The 24610-nt window shown below is 43.5% G+C and overlaps 3 protein-coding genes across 4 annotated transcripts in view; 2 read left to right on the forward strand and 1 right to left on the reverse strand.

Annotated features, from left to right (window-relative positions):
* Nucleotides 1–15132, forward strand: part of prr36a (proline rich 36a) — a 30479-nt gene extending 15347 nt beyond the window's left edge. Inside the window, exons 4-6 of the mRNA XM_069529504.1 lie at nucleotides 5769–5950; nucleotides 6242–8884; nucleotides 10837–15132. Of these exons, the coding sequence (XP_069385605.1) occupies nucleotides 5769–5950; nucleotides 6242–8884; nucleotides 10837–11984 (3973 nt within the window). The 3' untranslated portion in view covers nucleotides 11985–15132. The remainder of the gene's footprint in view (nucleotides 1–5768; nucleotides 5951–6241; nucleotides 8885–10836) is intronic.
* c8h19orf67 (chromosome 8 C19orf67 homolog) lies at nucleotides 15100–19710 on the reverse strand. Its single transcript, XM_020084003.2, has 8 exons — nucleotides 19686–19710; nucleotides 19192–19368; nucleotides 18806–19031; nucleotides 18313–18454; nucleotides 17675–17775; nucleotides 16893–17111; nucleotides 16618–16758; nucleotides 15100–15600 (listed from the first exon to the last, which is right to left on the reverse strand). The coding sequence occupies exons 2-8, from the start codon at nucleotides 19361–19363 to the stop codon at nucleotides 15474–15476; spliced, it is 1128 nt and encodes a 375-aa protein (XP_019939562.2). The 5' UTR covers nucleotides 19364–19368; nucleotides 19686–19710; the 3' UTR covers nucleotides 15100–15473.
* A 1456-nt stretch (nucleotides 19711–21166) lies between these two features.
* Nucleotides 21167–24610, forward strand: part of pkn1a (protein kinase N1a) — a 43698-nt gene continuing 40254 nt past the window's right edge. For both annotated transcript variants that reach the window (XM_069530384.1, XM_069530386.1), the window contains exon 1: nucleotides 21167–22034. In XM_069530384.1, the coding sequence (XP_069386485.1) occupies nucleotides 22014–22034 (21 nt within the window). In that variant the 5' untranslated portion in view covers nucleotides 21167–22013. The remainder of the gene's footprint in view (nucleotides 22035–24610) is intronic.

Below are 24610 nucleotides of genomic sequence, written 5' to 3' on the forward strand. Positions count from 1 at the left end.
TGTTTGCCTGCGGGAATCCAAAGCCTGCCCTTACATGATTGTTTAAACTACAAACAGAGGGCTTCCAGCGTCCATTTAGCTATATTATGTGGTTAGAAAGCCATTTATTTTATTGACATAATAAATAAAACCCATCCTCTTCCTAATTGTGTTTCTTTCTCTCTGAGATCTCAATGTTGAATTCCCTTAAAAAACTGGACGAGAGGGTGACTTTGTTTATCTTGATGCCCTGAAAGGGAGCAGCGGATAATGAAGTCCATTATGGTCTTTGGACCGGTATTGAGTCACATTTCGGTTTGAGAGTGTGAGTCATGTTAACAGTAATAACCTGAGACAGAGGCCCTTATCAGTCCAATGATACTGAAGAACTGTGGCTTTGTCCACAACAGACCCCCTGGCAGCAACCAGCCCCACCTCCCCAGGGCAGAGCGCTGATGACTCGGCTCCTGATCCCTCTCATAAAGGGCCTACGGTTTGGAAAGGTTGTGATGTAGGCAGACTGAACTGGCTTGAATGCTGCTCTCAAATGATCATTCGGCTGAATTTTATAGTCGATCGGGTCATTGACTGCCCTTTCAACTTGGAAGCTTTTGTTAGTTAAGACCTTTTTCTTGAAAATTGAAGATATCCGGTTAAATCCAGGCTTCTATCATCTGCTGCCCAATATCATTATCAGCTGGAGCCCAAAGCTATAGCGACAAATCATTTGACTTCAAATGTTTTTAAAATGTGTAATTACAAGTGGTCTCCAAAGTTTGAAGTAATGATTATAATACACTAATCTACCTACAGGATGTAGTGTTCTGTACTGAAAGGTCTGATTAGATTCTGTTCCCACATGTCTTCCGTCCTAATGTCCTCTTATTAGATAAAGGAATACTGTGCTGCTTTCTGCTACGTCACTGTTTTCTGAAGAAGCGGGGGGCAATCGACTTCTGTCCATGCTTCCAGATTCAAAATAATTTTTTTTAATTATGGCTGAGACCAACAATTACTCTCAGTTTAATGTTGTGATTATTGCATACTATGAATTAACTGGAATCTGAGAATGGTTGCAGGTTTTGATTGTTAAATGACTTTATACATCAATCACTTCAGCTCTTGGCTCTCCTGACTGATGGAAAAGTCTGTGTTGGATTGAACAAAAATATGTTTGGTATTTTATGTGTAAGTGCCAAGGTGTGTACTCAGAAGCTCATCCTCTGAATTGATGAGATGAGGCATTTTAAGTGTAGGAGTCTAATTACAGTAACACATATTCTGTATTGTTGCCCGGTCCTCAGGACGTGACATTGGGCACTTGCCACCCAGCTTGAGACTCAGGGAGAACAACAGAACTGCAGCAGGTGGACTGCCCTTGTGACAGACGTTGCATTTTGTGCCACCTGTGTGTGGTGCGTGTGTTTGATGGCCAAGTCGGTAGCTTGTCAAATTCTTTGTGTAGCAGTGGAGTGTGTTTCAGTCCGTATTGGTGTTAGAGCTGTCTGGCAGAGTCGGGCACTAACATTCTCTCAGCTCAAGCAATGACTTGCATACTTCCATTGCAACGTATGCAACAATATTTTGGTTACACTCCTGATATTTCCCCGTTATTACTCAATATCACCATTCTACAAAATATTTAAATCCAGATGAAGGTAAAAAAAAACAACAATTGTTGAGAATTTCATGTCAGTAGTTGGCTCCTGAAGTCAACGTCCATGATCCATCAAATACCAGAGAGGAACTTCATTGGAACGCTTTTTCATGTTACTGAGACAACAGCAGTCATAGCAGCCCTTACTGTCGCACTGGAACCCACATTAACATTTTTCTAGTCAAGTACCTGCAAGTAAGTCTCTTGTCTCGTGTAGACCTGTTGTGGAAAACAGCATAGACAATAAGGCCTATTGTACAACAAACATGTTGTAGTAGCTCAAGCTGTCTGTGTCCAAATGTAAAGACCACCCCCTCTCATGAAGCATTAATGTTAACTGGTCCAAAGGGAGAAATGAAAATCACATTATTATCAAAGTCTCTTTCATGAAAGGCAGAAAACATTTGGTAATATATTGTGATGTTGCTAACTCTGGGGAATAGTGTTTGTGCTAAAGGAAGGTGAGAATAAGATTTGACATAATGCTGGATCAGTTTTGGTAATGAGGCTGTACAGTTTCAGCTCTGTGCTTATTTCTGTGTCTCAACAGCATATAACTAAAATTGGTTTGCCGACGTATCATCTGCATGACACCAGGGCATCTCTGGGATCCATGAGAAACATTGGTAACTGGATTCAAAGTCAGATCTGGCTGCTGCTTCGCTTTGCTCTCCTCCAGTGATGGCATTTGGTGTCCTCGCACTGACTGAGCAATCAGTCTTTGTCCACCCAGCCCCCATTTCAATCTGTCTTCCCCCTTCATCCCTCTTTTCTGCGGTCTGTGCATGTACAGTGCTGGGCCTTTGGCCAGGATCTCCTCAAACCCTCCTAATAGCTTCCATGTAGTGCTCCAACTCATTCATCATTTAACTGCATACAGAGACTGAAAAGTTAAGTGTGAAGTTGTGTAACACGAGAAGGACAGGGATTATGCCTTCATGTTGGTTAGCAGTCAGGTTGGATGATTCCGTTAGTTAGAGTTAGTGGATATTATTGGGAATGTGTGGAATTGCAGTAGGATAGTATTTTTTGTCTCTGATCTAGAACTTACCCCCATATCTTCAAAGCTGAACCTGCTGTATTGGATAAATTATTAAAACTATACCAAATACAAGGTACTTGTTTGGGCAACACACTTTCTTCTCACTTATCACACCATTTAGTTTTTCCCTTGCTGTCTCATCCCCTGAATTTCTATATTGCTGCTCTGTTGGACATAAAACTGCCTCATCTCCCTGACAGACTTGGCAGGGAAGCAGGATTACTGTCCTAACAGCGAAGACCAATGGCATCCATCACGGTGACAGTGGGTGTCTAGGGCCTTGTAAGAGCCAAACACTGTCTGCCCCTGCTATTGCTAGGCTGCAACACTTCATATAAAGTCTCCACTGAGCTGATTCAGGCCTCACTTTATTGTCAAGGAGATAACTGTGGGCCAGCACAACCTCAAGGAATGCGTGCTCTTCTCAGGAAGGGAGTAAAGCAGCTGGTTTTACATGGCATCGGTGCTTTATTTCCATTTGTTGTCTCGGAGGAGGCTCTTGAAGTGATGAGCATGTACGTAGCCGTATTTGTAGGAGGAGCTTACTGCCACAGGGATAAAGTGTACATCCTGACCAAGACCTCTCCTTTCTCTTTGGCTTGATTAAAACAGAATAATTTAATCCACCAGCCTGGGTATGCCAAGATAGTTGAGCCTCCCAGCTGTGTTTTTAGAAGAACGAGAGGAAAGAGTCATGGATGGAGTGTGGTTTCAGCAAATCTCCCCTGGCTCGTGTTTACACTTTGATTTTTGGCCAAACAGATGTTGCAGCTGCTCAGCATGTTAATGCCATGGGTGCCCTGTTTTTCATCTGTCGTAAACATTTGTGAATATTGACTTTTAAAACGAAGAAAGCCCATAAAGTGTCATTGTGCCTCTGTGCTGACCTTTGCCCTGAAGAAGACCTCGTGTTTGGTCATTAAAATCCTGTGGGTGGTTGTGTAGTTCCCCTCATCCTCTCTCCAATCTGTGATTTGTATTGATTTCAACCCTGTGCTGGCAGGAAATGTAATCCATACTAATACACCAACAACAGAACCACAGCCACCACCCACCACCCACAGAGGGTGTGTGGAGCAGGGGCATTAGTGTGGCTGTGTATTCCTGTCCGTGGTGTCCCTCTGGATCAGACCTTTATGAATTATGACTCCTCATGAAAGGGTGGAGGGAGGGGTAAGGGTTGTTCAGGCTTATAATGTGTCTTTGTTATCCTTAACTCTTCGCAGGCTTCACTTGTACTACTACATTTTTATTGGAAAATGCATCAACTCTGTATCTATGGATTCACCTGGCCTCCACACTACTATAGAGTTTTAGAGCTGCTAAAACTGATATGTTTGGAAACGCTGCTGACCCCGTTCTAGTTTTAAAACTGGGGCTGCGTCTTTGTCTGGATGGGCAAAAACAACGATACGGACACTTGCAACAGCTTGCTCATTGGGTCTTTTTCATTTGAAAACGTACCCATCGCTGATTCATCAGGCTCCCATCATATGACTCAGTGTCAGAAGAACCGTAACAACTGGCATTAGCCTCGACTACCAGTGTAGAACCACCATGGGTAATCAATTACAAGCATTGCTGACCCTGTTGTGCTGTTCCATTCTGTATTACAAAGAAATGTGTAGAAGATGTGCTGCTATTCCAGCAACAATGTCTTTGTCTTCCTGGATGCATATGCCTAGTGTTTGTGAGTGGTCTTGTGATATTAATTTTCAAGCATATAAGTATGGACTGAGATTGCATTTGATACAGAGTTTACATGCTGGTGGACAGAGATTATTTCAATTTGAAAATTCTGTTTTCAAATGAAAATGTAGTTGTATGGAGAAGACGCCAATCACTCAGTGTCGTCTGCCTCGACTCCTGTAATTGAGCGTACTTGTCTATTCAGATTTAGCTGACATACAGGATTAGATATGAAAAATGGCCATTATTAGCTGCACTTCACATTCCAAATCTCATGATAATAGGCAATTGCACTGTCTCACTGCAGTGAGTGCTTGTCTGCAGTAGCTGTGTGATCTCAGGAGGAAACAAATGGTCATTGTATTGGTTATTGTAATGTGGGAGCGGCATCTGTGTGCAGGCATGCTACTGCACTGAAAGCCATCAAAGTCTGCGAATCTCTGTCAGTTCTTGCGTTCATCATCAGGCATGTCAGAAGACCAAATTCAAAAGAAGACATTGTTGTAATTGGTGGCTGGGTCACACAGTTTCCTTAAGGCAGTTGCGTTTGATTATTCTGCTGCTGTTGTTGTGAAAGTCAGTCTGTTTGATTAGAAACAGATGTCATACAGACAATTTACAGCACTGAGGTTTTCCATTGTTTTCCAACACCAGAATTCAAGTGTAGAAATGAGGACTAGTGCCGCCTGCGGCTGGCTACTCGCTCATCTCACCGACTGAAGCTGTTTGTAGGTTACCCAGTGCAGCACAGACCATGTCAAATTCTTGGAGCCTGACAAGACAAATGTATTGTGTGGAGATTTCATAGAGCCAGTATAGCACATCATTAGCTTAACTTGGATTTTTAATTGGGCTACAGCATCATCATCATATCACTGCACTTAAAGTCTGATGCACAGAAGATTGAGCTGTTCAGAGCAGGGCTGGCCTCTCTAGTGGACCACTGTTGGGTGCTGACAGCAGTTATCTTACTTTCCTCCTCTTGATTTGTGTTCTTTTACCTGCTCTTCTCTCTGGTCATCTTTCTTTCTCACCTCTTTTCTTTCTTGTTGCTCCACTCACAAACTCTATATTTTAGCCCCTGTCACTTTCCATTGCCTCTATCTCTTCTACCTTTGCATTACTTCTTCTACTCCCCCCTTCTCAGCACACCCTGTCATTGCATCGTGCTAGAGAAGGGGGCATTACTGTGGCAATAGATAGATGGATGGTGCTTTTTTGAAATTGTGATTTGCATCAGGACAGGTCATGTATTTATGCTCGTAAATGAGTGTGGAGCTGTAGCATCACATTTCATGTTTGGACCTTTGCCAACAAACAATCAGCTGTTTGCTTTTGTTGTATACTTTCATTGTTGTGTTTTTTTGCTGCTTTAACACGTCCTTTTTTCTCTGCCTCCAGGCCTACTACCGCTCCCTCAACTGCTCGACCTGCACCCACCACATCCAGGGCCACCACAGCTACAACCAAGCCCTCCACCACTGCAACTGCTAAAACTGCTGCTTCAAGAGCCACCATAGTACCCTCTAGTGGCAGGAGCACAGCAGCACAGCCTCCTAAAACATCCACTGCAGCTAAGAAAGGTTTGACATTTTTCTTTCAGATAAGAAGATTGTAGAAAATATATCCAATAGCTGTAGTTAATCAGTTTTAAGTTGTAAACCTTTAAATTCGAATGGCATGATGGTATGATTATTTAAATGTATATATTTCTGAATAGTTGGTCCACAATGTCTCAAATAACCAGTTAATTGTGTCTAATATAAACATTTTAATTGACATAGTCTGAGCTCAAATATCGCATTATGTGATTTGTGTTATTTCACAAAACTTTTTTTTTTATTGAGAATTTCACTATTTTTGTTTTTCACCAGATGTTGGTCGACCACCTTCTGCTACAGGCCTTAAAAAACCTATAACAGCTACAACATCAGCTGCTACCAAAAAACCTGAGCCCTCAAAACCCACTGCTGCCACAAAGCTCAACTCTGTATCCAAATGGCCTGCAACAGCAAAAGCAACAGACTCCAAGGCATCACAGTCAAAAGCTCAACAGCCTGTGAAACCTCCTGCAACAAAACCAGCCACGACTGTAAGGTTCCCTGCCCTCAACAAACCACCCCTTGGCCGAACCCCACCTTCCTCTCCAGCCAGCAAACTTGCAAGCGGCAGCACCTCTCTGTCAAAACGTGGAACCAAACCCACTCAGGCTGTCCCACCCTTCACTGCTGTCAAGAAGACAGGGCTTTCAAGTACAAACACAGCGCAGAGAGCTGCCAGTGCAGTGGTAGCAGCTGCTACAGCATCCACTGTTCTTGGAGAAACACAAGCAGAGGCTGCAGTGACTTCACCACAAGAATCCTTAGTTTCTGCACCAGAGGAGGTCCCTCCCCCGGTCTTTGCTCAGGATCCCCCACAAGAGGAGGTACCTCAAGACACCCTGCAGTGCCATGTCGCTGCTCCCTCTCCTCCACAAAGTCCCGTCAGGGCAGCCCTACCAGAAACCTCTCCACCCCAAGAACAGCTGGAAAGCAGTGCTTCATCACTAACAACACAGGGGATGGTCCCTGCCCCAGCAGAGCCTGCAGTATCTGTGACCTCCCCTTCAAACCTATGTGAAGAGCCTGTGTACTTGTTCACAAACCAAACTCCCTCTACATCTAAAGCCATCCCAGCTACAACAAATGCCATCCCTCAGATAGTTTCTCCCACCAATCTAAATGAGGACGAGGATGAAGAGGAGAGGGAGGGCAGCCAGCTGGTTTCCCTGTCTGAAATGAGTGGGACCACCCAGCCTACAGAAGAGTCCCGCCCGGGGTCAGCTGGACCAGTGGCGGGGTCTGCTTGGCGAGCCGGTGGCGCATTGCTCTCTGAGCTGGACTCTGAAGATGTAAGCGGCAGCCAGCAGGGTGCGTCTGAGTTGAGCGCCCCTGGTGTCCTGGAGGGCACAGAGAGCATGGACGACCTGGGGGACGGCAGTCTCAAAGGAGCCATGGACATGGAAGGAGCCTCGGCAGGATCACCCGACTTTGAGAGGGTTCCTGACATACCAGTTAATGACTTTGATGAAGATGAAGAGGAAGACGACGACAATGATCGGGTGTGCGACATGGATGTGGGCTCAGAGCGGACAGATGATCTGCAGAGACCCAGGCATGACAATGATGTGGATGATGATGAGGAGGAGGAGGATGATGAAGATGTGGATATGGCTAGTGAGGGGGTGACGGAGAGTGGGCTGGAGAGCTATGGGAACGCTGATGAGGATGACTTTGCTGAGGATGAAAGGCTGGACAACTTGAACAGAGTGGCCCAGCCGCCACCGCCTGCCCCTCCTCTGCTGCCCTCTGCCCCAGCTGCTCAGTGGGACCAACAGAACCCCTTTGCTGATCCCTGGGCAGAGTCTTTGCAGCCACAGCAGGTTCCTGAGCATGTCTCTCAGCCAGCAGGAGCAACTGCAGCAGCTAGCCCTTTGGCAGACCCATGGCAAGCAGACTCTGAAACCCCAACTCAGGCCCCAGCCCAAGCCTGGCTAGGACTCGACTCTGCTCCTTTTTTTATTGACAACCAAGAAGCTCATCATCGTCCCTCTGTCAAAGATGAGCCTCTAAATCTAGAGGCCCAATTGAAGTTGGACCAGTGCAGCCCACTCCCAATGCAGACCATGGCCCTAGCTCCCCTTTCTGCCCCAGGAATGTCTCTGTCGAGCACCGTGAGCAGCGAGACCAGCACACCTGAGGAACTCTGTGACTATAATCGAGGTGAGAAGCTCCAGCCACAAGATGCACAAGCCCCCATGCTTTCTCCCCAGCCTGACCTGGGCACACACAGGTACAGAGGAGAGGGAGAGGAAGAGGGAGAGGAGGAGGGAGAGGAGGAGGCAGAGACCTTGCCAGCTGATGAAGTCCTTGGGGGCCCCGCAACCGCCCCCACTTCCAATCCCTCCTCATCCTCAGTGACAGAAGACGAGGCCAGCGACACAGAGGGAGAAGCACAACTGGACGACTCCTTGGAGAGTCCGGCACTCAGCCACATGACCTTCGACAGCCAGCCGCTAGCGCAGCGTGGCCTGTCCACTGTGGAAGAAGGAGAGGAGGCTGAGACGGAGGAGGGCAGCGCACAGGGAGACAACACCCCACCTTCAGCAACTTCATTGGCATCGTACGGCTTTGACACCATGACCACAGCTTCAAACTCGAATGCCCAGTCCTCCGGTGAGAGCTGCATCAAGAGCCCTGGCATCTTCTCCCTAGAAGAGCTCCCTGAGGAGGCCAAGGAGCCCGGTCTCATCCCACAGCCTCTTGCCCAGCCATGCCTCACAGAGCAGCAGTACATAGAGTGCCGCCAACTGGAAGCAGGGTCAACTGAGCTCGTCCAGGAGAAAGCGTCAGGGTCGGATGAAGCCCTGGACGTTTCATCAACCCCGTGCACTTTGCAGAAACCAGAGGAAAACCCAGACGACATCCAGCCTCCGTACTATTCTACAATCTGTGAAAAGACTGAGAACTCTTTTGCAGGTAACGTATAGCTCATCATCTCCCTAACAGCCTGAATAACGTCCCTCGTCTCCCTCTGACCCTGTTCTACTCTCCCCAAAATAATATCTCACTGTTATAGTTCCTGTTGTCAGTGTTTGTCCTGAAATCTCTGGGGGTGGATATAATCAAAGTTAAAACAAAAAAATCAGAGAGCCAAAAAAGGGAAGAAATCAAAAGAGGAGAGCAGTGGCTCATCCCTCTGTATAACATTTATATTACAAATATATGGCTTAAATTCCTGTATGTGCAATAGCTACTACTATTTACTCCTAATGTGTGAGCTTGTCTTGGATTTGGATTCTGTTTAATTTAACACGGAATTATGTCATTGACCTGAACTGACATGGATTTGACTTTGCAGCTCTTAAAGAGGGAAAACAAAAAATCAGGCTTAACAAAAAGAAATGTGGAACTGTTGAAATATGTTTTCATGTGTATTTATCCGTAAACTTTTTACAGAACAAAGCTGTTAATTGAAGATACGTTTTGATTGTGTATCCATGTTTGATTTCTCCTACCTTACGATACAGGCAAATCTTCCTTATTCCTGTGTTGTGTTTATCCATCTTTTGGAGTATTGAACCTTACAACTTTAAATAAAGATTAGATTTTTTACCATGACGCACTCTCTCACCGTACAGTTTTGTTGAAGTGAGTGTGAGAAATATTTAAGGTCTGTTGAACTTTGTTCAAGACAAATCAAACTCAACTGGCTTTCATTACAAGGTCTCACAACCAGTGGCTCTAGACATCTCATAATATTACATTTTTCCACTCAGTCATCAGTTACAGTCTCAGTGTTACTACTTCTGCTGCTGCCACACACACACATACACACCCTCATACATTTTCCTTTTCTTGATATGACTGGAACTCAAACTCAAATATTTGACTGGTCTGAAAACCACATGACTAGAATGAATCTGCTATGAACTGATCGTCAATACCACAAGACCTTTACATCCGTGGATCCACCTTCGGCATCTGGAGCAGTGAAGAAGTTTTTCACCTCAACGTGGAGTCTCAAGAAGAACCCGCAGCTGCTCATTCTGCTGCTGCGTTCCTTTCCCTCCAGTCGACTGGGTGTGTTGCTGTTTTAGCTCCTCTCTACTGACTTTTTTTTTTCTTTGAAGCATTCTTGCTGCACTGATCCACATCGATGTATTACTGTTAGCTTACGCATGTCACTGTTGCATAATGACTTTTCTTTTTTTCATCTCATTACTATGGATTGGTTTGTTCAGGATCATCAAATTAGATTAGGTTAGAATGAAATGTCTGGCTGTGACTTGATTCCTTCTAAAGTCAAGCTGTTATTTCAGTTTTCCTGCAATGCTGGATGTCTATAAATGCATGGAGAGCTTCTGCATGTATCACTGGATGACTAACCATAAGCTCCATTCACGGGTGATGAGTTCTTCTCACCTTAGTTGATAGTGTTTGCATATACAGGAAGTTTGCTGCTTTTTTATTTTTGCACATGAAAAAACTATCTGGGTGTCATTTTTTACAAGAGGAAAAAAAAGTCATGTTTAAAACGCTCTCTGCACAAATCTCCCAACCCTGACCTCGGTCACCACCCCCAGAAACCATGGGTTTCTATTTTCTGGTTACTATGAATATATACTGCCACTGCTTCACAACTTGCAAACAATATCGCACTGTCACTTGTTCAAAGTACAAAACTACAAATAACTGCAGGTCAGTTTGGTGCTGTAGTCGACTGTCACACCTGTGATTGTCTTAACAATTCTAATGCTATTCTGTCCACAAATATGAGCCTCTGAAGGCCCCCCCCCCCCCCCCACACCCTTCCCTCTTACATCCTTCTGCTTGTACTCACTGCACTGCTGTCACTGTCCTGCTGCTTGTCACTTCTGTTTATACATCACACTACTGTAATCTTCCTTCCCACTTCCTCTCACACACAGGCTTCACTGCACTACCGCACCCTCACCGCCGCGAGCACGCAGCGTACCCCAGAACCTACTGCGACATCGTCAAGCCTCTCTGTGCCTCCATCGCCTCGCCAAAGCTAACCTGTGCCGACCTCCCGCCAAGGAGTCTTGGGCAGCAGGCGTTGAGCCCCCAGCTCCGCAGGCTGGAGCAACACCAGAGACACCTGCTGGAGATGCAGCAACGCAGGGAGCAGCAGAGCAGGCCGCTGGAGGAGGCAGAGCAGGAGAGGAAGAGGAGGGAGGAGGAGGAGCAGAGGAGGAAGAAAGAGGAGGCAGAGGAAGAAATAAAAAGGAATAAGGAGCAGGAGAGGAAAAAGAGGGAGGAAGCAGAAGAAGAAATAAAGATGAAAAAAGATGAGGAGAGGAAGGCGATAGAGCAGGCAGAGATTACGAAGAAGGAGGAGGAGGAGCTGAAGCAGAGGAGAGACCTAGAACTACAACTGCAGGAGCAACAACAGGAGCTGAAGCAAAGGCAACAGATCATGCAGTGGCAACAAGAGCTGCAACAGTCTAACAAAGGTCAGGCCGTGCTGCTGTCCCCCTCTGGGCTCGGCACCATCTATGAAGCCCTTGAGAACAGTGATGAAGAGGAGGATGAAGAAGAGGGAATAAACGAGCTGAATCTATCTAAAGAGAAGGAGCCCAAGAAAGAGACGTCAGATCAAAAGATAGACAGTGACTTTGAAATAGTGATGTCGGATGAAGAAAAACTTCAAGACTCTTTGCCGTCAACCAACAACCACCCTCCTCCTCCCCCTGAGGCCCCTGAGACACCCAGCCCCCCCTCCCAGGATAATGACAGCTCCTCCCCTTGCCCTCCTGAGTCTCCAGAGCGACCCCCACCCCTGGACCTGGACTGGGGCAAGAAAGTGGATATTGTCCAGCAGCTGATCAATCAGACCCTGCTGCTGAACGGAGACGGCTGCTCCTCCCTGCTGCGGATGCCGGGGTGTGCAGGAGGCACCCTGAGCCCCCTGGAGAGCAGCCTGTGGCCCACCCTGCTGCCCCCGCTCACCCCTCCCTCTGCCACCGTCACCTCGGTCAGTAGTTTCTCTCCAGAGGCGACTGGAAGCTCGCCACAGGGAGAGTGGACAGTGGTAGAGCTGGAGACGCATCACTGAGGAGTGTGTGATGATGACTCACATGCTGTCTACACGCGCACACATACATAAGACAGAAACAAACAGGGTGAGACACATGTCTACTCAGCGGCTCAATTAATCTTCCTCAATTGTTACTATACTCTCAATTAAGCAAATGAGTTCTGAGAACAGTTTTACAAGATGGAGTAAATGTTTGCTCTGGGAAAAACTAATTACCAGAACAGATAACATCACAATACCTGTTAAAAGAAGATAAAGTACATCACTGACATGACCATCCTATTGTAATGAAGGTTAAAAATGTCATTGTCAAGTATTTTAGAAAATTGGCACCTGAGACAAATCAATAGTTTTCGCAATGTACAAAAAAAAAAATCAATGGAAGGATCAAACACTGCCCAGTCCTTTAAACCTGTGGATCCATGGGTCTCAAACAAATCTAAAGCTAAATCTGAGTGGTCGCAAAAGAAATGACAAGATTAACGAGCAGGAAATTAGATGTATGAGTTCAGGCTTTCCTGATTAATTATTTGTATTCTTTTTTCAAACTAATGAATTCTTTAAGCTATTTGAAGGCTTTTGAAAGTGTTGTGGTGGAGCAACCTGAGACAGATGTATCACTTGCAGTTGAAGCGGTCACAGGCTGTAGACTAATTAGGGAAATTAAAAAGTCATAGGACAAGAGGTTGAGAACAACACAGGGATTTTCTAAGAACAAGCACATTTAACACAGATGCTAATTCTTGGTGCTTCAGCTGTACAGCCGACTGTTTCTTACAAGTATGTGCGCTGTTTATTGATGCAAAAAAAAGGGACTTCATCATAAGACTAACTAGTTACCAGCCCCAACAAAGTAAATGGTAAGTTTTAAGATTTATCAAACTGAATAAGTCACTTTTTGAACCAACTTGAAGCTCGAGATGCTGTTTTAAATCCTTCTCTACATTTAGGAACAAAACTTGAGAACAAACAGAAGCTTATCCAAAGTGTCCAGTTGAATATTTGGTTATATTCTTAGTTTGAATACCTCTCAAATATTTCTTTAATCTAACACTGATGCGTTGGGTGGTTAATAGATATAGATTTTCTCCAAATGAAGTTATAAAGGCAACGTGTTTCTTCTCTGCTGTGGAAGTAGACGAACACAAAACCACACCTCACTGAAACTCAGCTCTTCTCTCACCTCACACTCGTTATCCAACACCATGGAAACAAACACTGAAATTACGTTTCAACCCACACGCACCTGAAACCATGTGATTATTGTCCCATGATTCATCACTCCAATCAGGGTGTAACTGGACACTTAGTTTTATGCCAAAACCTCTTTCCATAGTCGGCCGCACACACTGATGCCAAATGGCTACATTTAATCCAAGGTAAACACACTGGTTGTAGCTCATTTACTTAAGGCAAGAGCTGTTCATGTGTCACCTTATTTAAAAGTGGGAATACACTGGAGATTTCTTGCTACTGAATATTGCTCAAAGAAAGCTGACTTTACATGAAATTGCACTTCCTCAAGTCTTATAATGTTTACTGATTCAAATATGTTGACGATCGAGGCCCAGAAACAAAGTCCCTATTGCCATCTTCAGAAACATCACCCTACTAAAGGTGATTACTACTGGCACTACTGAGGACGGAGTTAATGTGCACATGATTGAGATCAGATTTATACTGCTGAAGGTTATTTCTCCTCTGGTCGACGTCACTGTTCTGTAGCCGCACATTAACTTTTTTTCCACAGGTGTAGTCTTCCTTAGATTCTCACGTTCTCATGATAGATGACGCTACTTCGGTCACAGGCAACGGACAGATGATAGTCTGTAATTCTATCGGACGCGGACTTAACACAAGACTCTAGGTTTGAACTGACACTGCTATGAGGGTCAGAGGTCAAGGCACTGTGTCATATCAGGAGGAGGAGGACTGTTATTAAACGAGCCGGGTTAGATATCAGGTTATTCTGTGTATTATTTCTGTATTTCTGTATCAATGTCGACTCTGTGATGAGCTAGTGTGAGTCTCTCTCTCTCTCTCTCTCTCTCTCTCTCTCTCTCTCTCTCTCTCTCTCTCTCTCTCTCTCACTGGTTGTAAATGTTTGTGTGTTTGTCAGTCAGAGTTGAAGACAGGCTCAGGTCACTGGTTTAAAGACTGGGGAATTCTTTGAAAACCAAATTTCCGAACACAAATTTAGATGTGACCGAACATCTCGAGACTACAAGCGACTGGTGTCAGAAAATTAGACATTTGTTCGCCCTCATTACCGTCTCATTCATGTTTTATATTCAGTCACTTCCTGACTCGCTGTCTCGCCCTCCGGTGTTAAACTGTATAGAGGCCGAATTGTTTATTAGCTGAAGTGAAAACTGAGAAAATTTGGAATCCAGTGTTTAATCTTTAACAACTAATCAGACAGAATCTTATTTGATCCACTGTGAAGAAAATTCCCCTGACCATTGCTAGTTTGTCCAGTCTCTTTATCGAAGCTCATGAAGAAGCTATTAAAACTGCTTTCCTGTTCCTCCGGGCAGGGCAGCATTACACTCACTGTATTTTAGACAAAGCTGGACTTTTTTAAAATGTGCTCACGCAAACATGCTCTAGTAGTTTTTTTTAATGTATATTGTTTAAAGACTGATCACTGTAATGAAGGAAAACTCCACTTTACTTTTGTACTTGAGAGATTTAGAAGTATAGCAGCCCTTTAAGAGTCAGATATAGATTTGTAATGAATTAGAGAATGAATGATGTTTGTTGTAAATGGTAGATTTTATTCTTTGTTCTAAGTAAATTGCCTTTTTTTTATGTCTACTTATTGAAACTGATGAGCTGAATGGTTGTACGGTCAAAATGAACACAGCAGGATGAATTATGGGGAAACACTTTCATTTATTAATGTGTAAGGTGTTGAATCTGCCATTTTGGATATTAATTTATTAAACATGAAATGAGGCTCATGTGTAATTAATTTAAATGAAGATGATAAACATGTTGGAGTAAACTGGGCATTCTCACTTGTGGCGCCCAAATCATGGCAGCTTGTTTTAAAGTGTAAAAAATTCCTTATTGTCTTTGACTTTCTGAACAACAGAAACCTGTGATTGTGTGTAATTACTTCAAGGCAACGTTTAATGTAAATAAAATGTTTTTTTTAATGAAACACTTCTGAATTTTTTTACACCACAGCAAAATGCGAACACTTAAAACGTAGAATATTTTTAAAACTATAAAAAAAATCTATAAATAACACACTGAACAAATTAAAGTGCCAAACGTGCAGAACAACCTCTCACTCATAACAGTGCACAGCATAAAAACATTTTCACATAAACTGACAGAGGTGATGAAATTTCAAACCAGATGTTTAACTTGCTTCAGGATTTACCTTCAACGTCCTGTGTGAACTAAACTGGTCCATTTCCACATACTGTGTGAATCTTCAAGACAGATGTCATGTGCACTATAACACAGATGCACACACTCTCCCTGCAGAGCTGAGCGTCACTGTGTTGACTGGTTTGACAACAGCAGCTGCTGCAGGAGCTCTGTAGCACTGCAGCTGGTCGGCTCCTCGCTGCCCAGGAACAACAGCTTGTGATAGTTGGCCAGAGGGACCTCACACGTGATCCTAACACGTACAAACAAATGTCAGACAGCATATATACAGCTTGTTTTCATGTAGAAGCTATGTAAGAATGATTATTGATCCTGAATGTGATGAATTTTTCTTTTGTAGCAAAACATTTAAGTATTTAATTTCAGACAACAGGAGTTTTAAAAACCAAACAAACACTAGAAAGGCATTCAATAGAGCGCATACCTCCGCCAAATCCAAGTCCCCTAAATTCAATCAGTCTGCACCAAGTTATATAGATATCTGTTCCCTAAATGTGCCAGATTTTTTCATCAAGATCCATCAAAAAAGTAAAGATGTTCAAAAACACCCTATCTTGTTAAGTAAAAAAACCCTGATGTGGATCTGCATCAAAATTGATTTTGCACATGCTACAAGATTAGAAATAATGCATCACACACTACAGGATATTATTAAGACTATTTCCCAACAGGCAGCGACTCAACATCTTACATCGCCTGTGACCTCATGGGGAAGCAGATGTAAACAAACTGGAGAGTGGCGTGGAGTGACAACTTCCTCTAACGTTAATAATCAAAAGCAGAAGATGAGTCTGGGTGACAAAATGGTCAAGGAGACGCGGTCAACAACTTAACAAGATATTAATAGTCAGTTATAATATCTGTCGATGGTAGCAAACTAGCTGGCATTAGCCTCAGAATGTCAACTGCTCCTGCCTCTCTTATTGGCTGTTGTGGTTCTGCTCAGAAAGAACTAACATAATCCTCCTGATTTTAAATCCTAAATATCAACTACGTCTGATAATAGGAATTGAATGTTAGGGCAGCGTTGATCCTTCCGCAGGAGTTTGGGAGGTTAAAGAATGGCTCTGTAATCCCTCACATCATCTGTGCCGAACATCGGTACCAACCAAGGCTCCAGACCACATTTCTCCTCCAGTTCTCAGGAGGTCAGAATCAGGGTTACATTTTTTTTAAATTCTTTAGGAGAACGACTCTTAGGTTAAAATCAACAACAGAAAATAAAATGGACGAATGTATTTCAGTATACCAGTCATAGATGTCCTCTGTGTCAGGGTCTGGGTTCACCTGCACCCACTGACCGATGGACCACGACCTCACCACGTTACCTTGGCTCTCATCATTAGTGTCTGCGTGTGCATTGGGGACATCCTCACAGCACAGGAAGTAACTAACAGGGACACAGACACAACAGTAAGAAATTAACGTAACGTCATGTCATCATTGCAGAAGTTTTTTTTCTCATCAGTGAGCGACCGAGCGAGAACGGAAAGGACATAGGAAATAAAAGTTGGAGAAACTCACTACTCTGTGTCTCCAACTGTTTCGGCCTCCTCCTCGCTCTCTCCACTCTGCTCCTCGTCTGCCCGCTTTTGTTTGTCACGGAGCGTCTCCACGTTCCACCGCATCCGTTTGTACAAGCCTATGTCAACCTGGGCGAGGTACGGAGTCGGTTTGCAGTAGCGGAACGCTGTCAGCCTCAGTCGGCCAAGCTGACTCTGACCGATGCAGAAGTGAGACATGCTGGGACCGCAGAGTTTGGAGAGTTAGACAGTAAAAGAAATGAAAACAGACTGATCCCTGTGGGGAAATGAGACGGTTACAGTCGTGAAAGTCACAAATGGGTGAATCAACATGTACAGCGAAATACATTTATACTTTCTGCAATCTGTAAGAGTTGTGAATGTCTTGATTTTATCTGCTGTGGTGTTAATAATGTAGGCACTGCAAAGATGATTACAGGCTTGTGTCATCTGAAGCGACTTTGTTAACTTGAAAAAATATATTACTGAATATAAAAGTAGAACAGTTTGGAGGTATGCAAACGTTACACAAGTACCAAGTTAACTGAAAGGTTTTACTGCTATACTGTATATATTTGTATGGACATAAATCAATAATCAACTGTACTGTGAGATGTACCTCAAGGACCAAGATACCTGGACAGACAACATTTATTAAAGGATATGAATGACACACACACATATATATAAAGATTTCATAAATTCTAACATGATTTAAATGTATCTTGTTCCTGTGTGTGTGTGTGTGTGTGTGTGTGTGTGTGTGTGTGTGTGTGTTTGTACCTGTTAGGATCAGATTCATCCAAACAGAGGAGACTTTGTCTGGCGTAGGTTAACACCAGCTGCTCCAACGTGTCACACAGCTGCTGAGAGAAGTCTAACAGCTGCACGCATGAACACACAAACACACACACACACACACACACAAACACAGAGTAGAAGATAAGAGTCAAGTTGTAGCAGTTAAACCACGATGTTCACTAACATGTCTGTTATTGTGTATATTCTCTGTGTTCCCAGGATGCCAATGTTTATCAATCTTTACTATTTCTTTTGCTCAAAGTAAGGCATACAGTGTGATACAACAAACCATCTGTCAGTCTTTTTGACAGCATTTTTCTTCACTGGCAAATACAGAAAACAAAAATATGGGAAATACATTAGTCGGTCAGCACAGTGTTCAAATATTTATAGTGTGTAGCTTGACATTACTTGGAAAAGCTCTGCAAAACTTTGTACAGCAACTTCATGAACTAAAAAGGATAATTATAAAGAAATAAAAAATGGTCAAACAAGACAGAATGATTAATGTAAAACACTAGTTCAACATCCTCTTGATACAAAAGCTGCTAACTGAGCTAAATGAAACCAAAGCTATTAAAAGGGCTTCATCCTAAAGGATGACTCTAAGAAACATTTACCCTTGTGTAGATTGGCAGAGGGGCGTGCTGGGACATCACGACGATCTGAGCTGTGGATTCCAGGTAGTTGAAAAAAGGCTGACAGGTGAACAGGAAGTTTGGTACGGCAGCAGCATGAGCCTCTCTCTCCAGATGATCCTGCCTGTCAGAACACAAAAGTATCTGATGACCACTTCTTCAAATATAAAAAAACTACATATAAAATGCCTCCATACTTGTCTTGTGGTGTCATCTAAGTGTCCGTAAGCCCTGACATTCATATTCCGACTCGAAACAGTGTCATTTACACCATATTTTTTGCCTAAACGTCCGCTCCTGCCTGGATCCTCCGGATCACGTTCGTGCAGTGTGTACGTGTACGAGGATCACAGCGGACATTTAGGAGTAGATGATGAGTGAATTCTCATTTTGCGGTGAATTGCCCCTTTAAGGTGGAAGAAACAGTCAAACACATAAAGCCAGTGTATTGTGGTCACCAGAGACCCTCACCCACCCATTCATCAAGTCATTTGCTTTGCTCAGGAGGAGCTGCAGCAGCACGGCCTGGAGGCTCCTCTCCAGATGTCCCGGCTCCAGACAGCTGCAGGCCTCACTGTCACCGCTGCAGGCCTCACTGTCACAGCTGCAGGCCACAGGATCACCGCGGGGTGGCGCCAGAGCGACGTCAGCCACTGATGACAGCGGTCGATCATCATCATCTTCATCATCTTCATCCAGCTCTGAGACACAGTCAGTATCAACATAATGTTTTCAAGAGGAGAATGATCCTTTAAAATACAAACAGCACCCGGTCATTTTCAAGCAGCCTTAATAAAGTCTTTAAAGGTGATGTGGCTGTTTTATTCCACTCATTAAAGATGTGTGGGCTCATGTACACACCGGCTATAGGAGACATGACTCGGCCTCTCTGGCGGGAGTCGGACTCGCCCTCCCCGGACTCTGACGGCCTCTCAGCCGCGCTCACCTCCACCTGCGAGGGTCCACCGATCACTTCATGTCCCGGAGGTGAGTTTTCCAGCTGGAGCCGGACTCGACCCTCGACACCTGTCATGTTTTCTGCTGAAGACAAAGTTCACATTTATGAAGAAACCTGTTGAAGAACAACAAAGCGTCTCAATCGAGGTTATCCTGCCGCTGCACGAGCTGTCCGTCACTGTTAGCTGACAAGAAGCGGTGTGCTACTTCCAAAAATGCTAGCCGATGCTAACACACGCCTGAGTCAAAGCAGAGAAATCACCTTCATATAAAGACAGTGCACGTATCGTGTGTTCAGTTTGTTGACCGAATGAATCCCCATCACAGTCGCTTGTTTTGCTTTATTAACAGATGAACGAACTTTCACTAGCTGCGTAGCTAGCGGTAAGCTAACTTACCTTCTCTAGTGGAGGAGCGCAGAGAAGGTCAAAGGTCACTGCGACTCAACAAGAAAACAATAAAGTAAAAAGAAAAGAAAATGTCGGAGGAAAAAGAAACAGTTTGTAATCTATTTATAATCCAACATCCTCTTATTGATATGTGCCAGAAAAACAATCGACAACCATTTATAATTCATTATTAATATTTTTCAACAAATGTTTACTGGATTTGAGTTCCGACTTGTAAAAGAATGTCTGTGGAGAACTGTAATGTTGTTTTCCACTATTTGCACAATGCAGTAGTCTAAATCAATCCAAACTTTAATTTGGTGAGTGTACCATTATTATCCCATGTATTTAGCCAGTGTGGGTCATTTCTATTATCAAGGTGTTATTGTCAATGCAGTCTCAAATAAGACCATCAGTCTATGTCTATAGTGACATCATGATCATGCAATAAATTAATTTATTCGTTGATTGAGAAATTCAAAAATTCAAATATTAGGACGGGAATGGGAACGTAGAGATTTGCCAGTGTACAGGATATGTGCTATATCTGTGTATCTCAGAGCGCTTGGGTTACGCTCTGCTCTGTCTTCCTACTGATCCTGAATTTTTGTTTTGCAAATCAGCCATACAAATGTGGTCCGGATCACCTTCTCTATCAAATACACCCACTCACCCCCTGTGACATTGCTTTTCCCTGTGCTCAGTTTTCCTCTCTCTCCTCGGCCCCTCCACACACACAGGCTCGTTAGTGTGTCTGGATGAGTTCAGCTTCAGTTGTGCGCTGGAGCTTCTTTTATTGATAAAAACATAACATGTACCAGACTTCAGACTTAAAGCTTTGACCTGATTAAGTTAATCCTTTCAACACACTATTTCATTGGTTTACTTGGCTGTGCTTTGTCCCTGGATTATCTTAAAAAAACATGTTACAGCAGTTACAAGTATTCAAGTGAGTCTTTATAAGTCTAGCAGTCTGTGAAGAGAAATGATGAAGCCACAAAGCGAGACATTCAGATGGTACTTGAAAGGGAACAATTGGAGAAAAATAAAAGAAGTCATAAGACAGCAACAGTTAGGCTTTGTATAGAATAAAAACCATATCAATAACTACATGCTAAATATGAAGTAAAAGTACATACGCTATTATACTCATATTCATATTTTATCTTATCTCATCTTTTCTTATCCTAGCTTATCTCATCTTATCTCATCTTATCTCATCTTATCTTAACTTATCTCATCTTATCTTAACTTATCTCATCTCATCTCGACCATTTGAATATTATGTGATAATAGTCCACGGTGTGTGTGTGTGTGTGTGTGTGTGTGAGTGTGTGTCTGTGTTGTCGTCACTCCCTTCACATGTGTGTGTTCAACAGTTGGTTCATTATAAGTTACAGTTCACCACCACTGTGCTATTGCGGGTCACATGACACATCCGGGCGCGCTCCCGCCGCCCAATGAGCGGCCGGGCGGCATTGCCCGGGCGTCGGGGGCGCGCAGCAGTGTCTCTCTCACAAGTGGTGTGGCGCGCGTGCCCCCGTGGCGTCAGTTGGCCGCAGTTTGAACGTGAGGAGATGCTGAGCGACGAACCACCGAGGAAGACGCGTCTCAGCTCGATGTCGCCGGAGCTTCTCTGAGAGCAGGCAGCCGAACACCGAGCGGACAGAGGAGCCGGCTATTGTCCGTCATTGTGAGTGTGTGAGCGGCTGCTGGAGGACTGACAGGCGGCGTATTCTTCTCCTTCCTCTGTGTGTGTGTGTGGCATGTGATACAGAGACTGAGGCGTGTTTCACGGATGTAACCCCGAGAAGAAGAAGAAGAGGAGGAAGAGGAGGAGGAGGAGGAGGAAGGGTCTCTTTATTTTTATGTTGTGTCTGAGCAGGAGCTGCTGCTGCTGTGTGTGGTTTCATGGAGCTGCTGCTGCTGCTGCTAGCTGTTGAATGACAAACCTCCAGGGAACAAGAAGAACAATGAGTGTGTAGCTCAGTAGTTTAGTTTGGATGCTGGTGAGCGGAAGACTTTGTTTTCAAAAACGCAACACACAAGGCATTTTAATGTGAGTGAAGAGAGGACTGAACACAGTGGGAAACGCTGGGAGGATCAGTCCAGGCGCGGCCAGGCAACCCAACAATGCGGATTACCTCTTGACTTGTTTGCCTTTGTGTCTATACAGCCTGTTAGTATAAGGTGGAGATAACATTCACCAAAAGCCATCTTCCTTTACAACTACCACCATCTTATTTGACTGTCCTGGGAGAGGAGACAGCACGTTGACCTGAAGGACAAACCCCACATGTGCACAGGTTGTCTGTGAACAGAGCAGCAGAGACAACGATGGCGAACGACTCTATTCAAGTAAGTGGATGGAGTTGCATGTCCTGTAAACCAGCAGCTATTACTGTGTTTAACATTCCTGTCCAGTGGCCTGCAGACCTTTCTGTTAGACGGTGGATTGAGTGAAGCAAGTTGTCCACAACACATTCACTAAAATAAGGATCTTAGATCAGTAGTTGCGATTTTTTAAACAAAGCTTGTGACCTCTCATCACATGGCTTTAATTGTGAGCAGTTCAGTCACTGTTATTTTCTTTTCACAGATTTCATTTGAAAGCTTTGTCTTATAAATCAAAGCGGTACAAGTTTGTGTTACAAGCAAAAAGTTAAAACAGTGGAAACAATTGGGAAATAAACATTATTTTCTTTATTAATAAAACCTGACCAATGGGTTTTTGTGGGCCAATGCTGCTACCGATAATGGGGTATAAAAATAATTATGATATTTATTGGCCATATACATATTAAAATATATAAATTAATAAAAACCTTACAACAAAGAAAGGTTTCGTATTTTATAAGCTGAATTATGAATAACTATAAATAAAGCGAAATTACATACAACCAAATATAAAGAACTTCAATTATGAAAGTAAACATACTTTTTTACATAAAACATACACAAAAAATATTTTTTGCAATGTTTATTCTGTAAAGTAAACGTTTTCATATCAGCAAACATAACCCTACCCTTTTATTTACCTGATCACATTAGGGTCTAGGGTCCTTTAAATTGTGAACCACTGCTGTAGAAATACAAATTGATTGAGAATTGAACTTTCCCATTCCTAAATACATCTCTGTAGCTGTATAATAAAATTACTTTTAGTGACAGGTCATTCAAGCGATCATCTACAAGAAGAGCAATGACATGTTTGTTACTTGGCCAGTGATGCTTTTTTCCTGTGAGCCAGCAGTTTTCAAATATTTTCCCCTTGTATTGTAATTTTCTCATGAGTGAAGTACAGCTGTGCAGTGCTGTGACCTGGACATGTGAAAAGCGCTGCTGTAGTTGGACCGTTGCTGCTCTGATAGGATCAGTTTGGATGTGGGTATGGCTTTCCTAGGGTCTGGGGGTGGAGGGTAAGGGAGATCTAAAGGGATTGTTGATGACGTGGCGGCACAGCCATTAAAAGAAGGCATAATAATGTGCATTTATGGAGCTAGCGTTAATGGGGGATTCTCAGGCTTCTCAAGGACCTTCTGGTGGCCCCAGGCCCTACTGTGAGGGTCCACCAACCACTCAGTTGAATTGAAACGGATAGTTTGTCCCTTGTTAATAATGTACGACGGGACTCTTTCTAGTTGTGGAGAGGGCTCGTACACAGAGCTCCTGCGGGGCTCGGTCACCTTGCTGCTGTACTGTATTGTGTTGTATTTTCCACGATGTGGGTCCTTTGGTTTAAACTGTAGCTTTCTGCCTTCTACATGTTTTGTGTGCAGATGCAGGTCGCATGCAACACACAACAGTGGTGTTTGTTATGAAACAACACGTTATACACGCCACCTTCCCAACTCCCATTTGCCTTCTGTTTCGTTAGGAAAGCTTTAGTAAGAGGAAAACTTCCTACTTTGCATTTTACAGGTAATGTGCCAAGGACTTCCTGATGTAGCTTGTAGGCTATATATTATCTATTGTAATTGATCTTTGCTCTCAAAAGTCACTAAACTCAGAGTGACCTTATCAAGTAAAACATCCACAGTGAATGCAGTTATTTTCATATTGTTATGACTGGGAACATGAAGGGTAGTGAGGAGGCAGGTGAGCATAATGAAAGTCGTAGCTTTTAAACTTGCTGTGCCATTGTTCCAGTGGAGCTTGTGACATTTCCAAGCCCGTGTTGTGTATCAGCTTGTACTCAGCTTGAGTTGCATATAGTTCAGATATGCAGGAGCTAATGCTGTCATGCAGGTGAATGTGTTTGATCTGTTCTGTGATCACACATACCTGTTGGCGATTTAGGAACTGTGATGTCATTCAGCTGACAAGGCATAGTAGTGAAACAGGAGACAAGTCACAGTCACAGACAGTTCTCGGTTTCCCTTTTCCGTCAACCATTTCACCTGTGTTTGGCCTTGTCCTCTGCTGCATTTTATGAGTAAGCCATGTTGTTTTCATTTTGCACATGAAAATCCTTGTTTTCATAGGACTTACAGGGGGTTAAGTTAAAGTTTACCTGTGACTTAATCTGCACACTATTTACTCAGTTGAGTGGCATGTACTCCCTGTGTTTGTTATTCGCTCTGCTCACAGCCTCCGTCCTGTATGAATTTAATCTTTCAGGGTGAATTAATTAGTTGGTGGATTAATGAGTCATCACTTAAGATTAGTAGCATAATTATGAATTGGCATGTCTTTTAATAATCATAGAATTTAAGTCCTTTTTCACATAAAATCAGATATAAACTGGTCCCTGGCTTCTAAAGAATTTGTGGCTTTTATCTGTTTTATATCATTATCAATGGAAGATCTTTTAGCTTTAGTGTGGTGGTCAAACAAAACAAGCATCATCGTTATAAAAGGAGCTTTAGTAAATTGTAGTGAACAAACTGACACTTTATACCACAAGATTAATTAAAAAACTACTGGCAGACAGT

Source organism: Paralichthys olivaceus, chromosome 8 (genome assembly GCF_024713975.1).
Source record: "Paralichthys olivaceus isolate ysfri-2021 chromosome 8, ASM2471397v2, whole genome shotgun sequence".
NCBI lineage: Eukaryota > Metazoa > Chordata > Actinopteri > Pleuronectiformes > Paralichthyidae > Paralichthys > Paralichthys olivaceus.

Excerpts from the sequence above, each read along its gene's own strand:
- c8h19orf67 (XM_020084003.2), bottom strand. The coding sequence starts at position 19,363 with ATGACAGGTGTCGAGGGTCGAGTCCGGCTCCAGCTGGAAAACTCACCT. Across the intron at positions 17,776-18,312 it reads CTCTGCCAATCTACACAAGG|CTGTTAGACTTCTCTCAGCA; the intron begins GTAAATGTTTCT and ends TCATGCGTGCAG. Across the intron at positions 16,759-16,892 it reads ACAGTTGGAGACACAGAGTA|TTACTTCCTGTGCTGTGAGG; the intron begins GTGAGTTTCTCC and ends TGTCCCTGTTAG.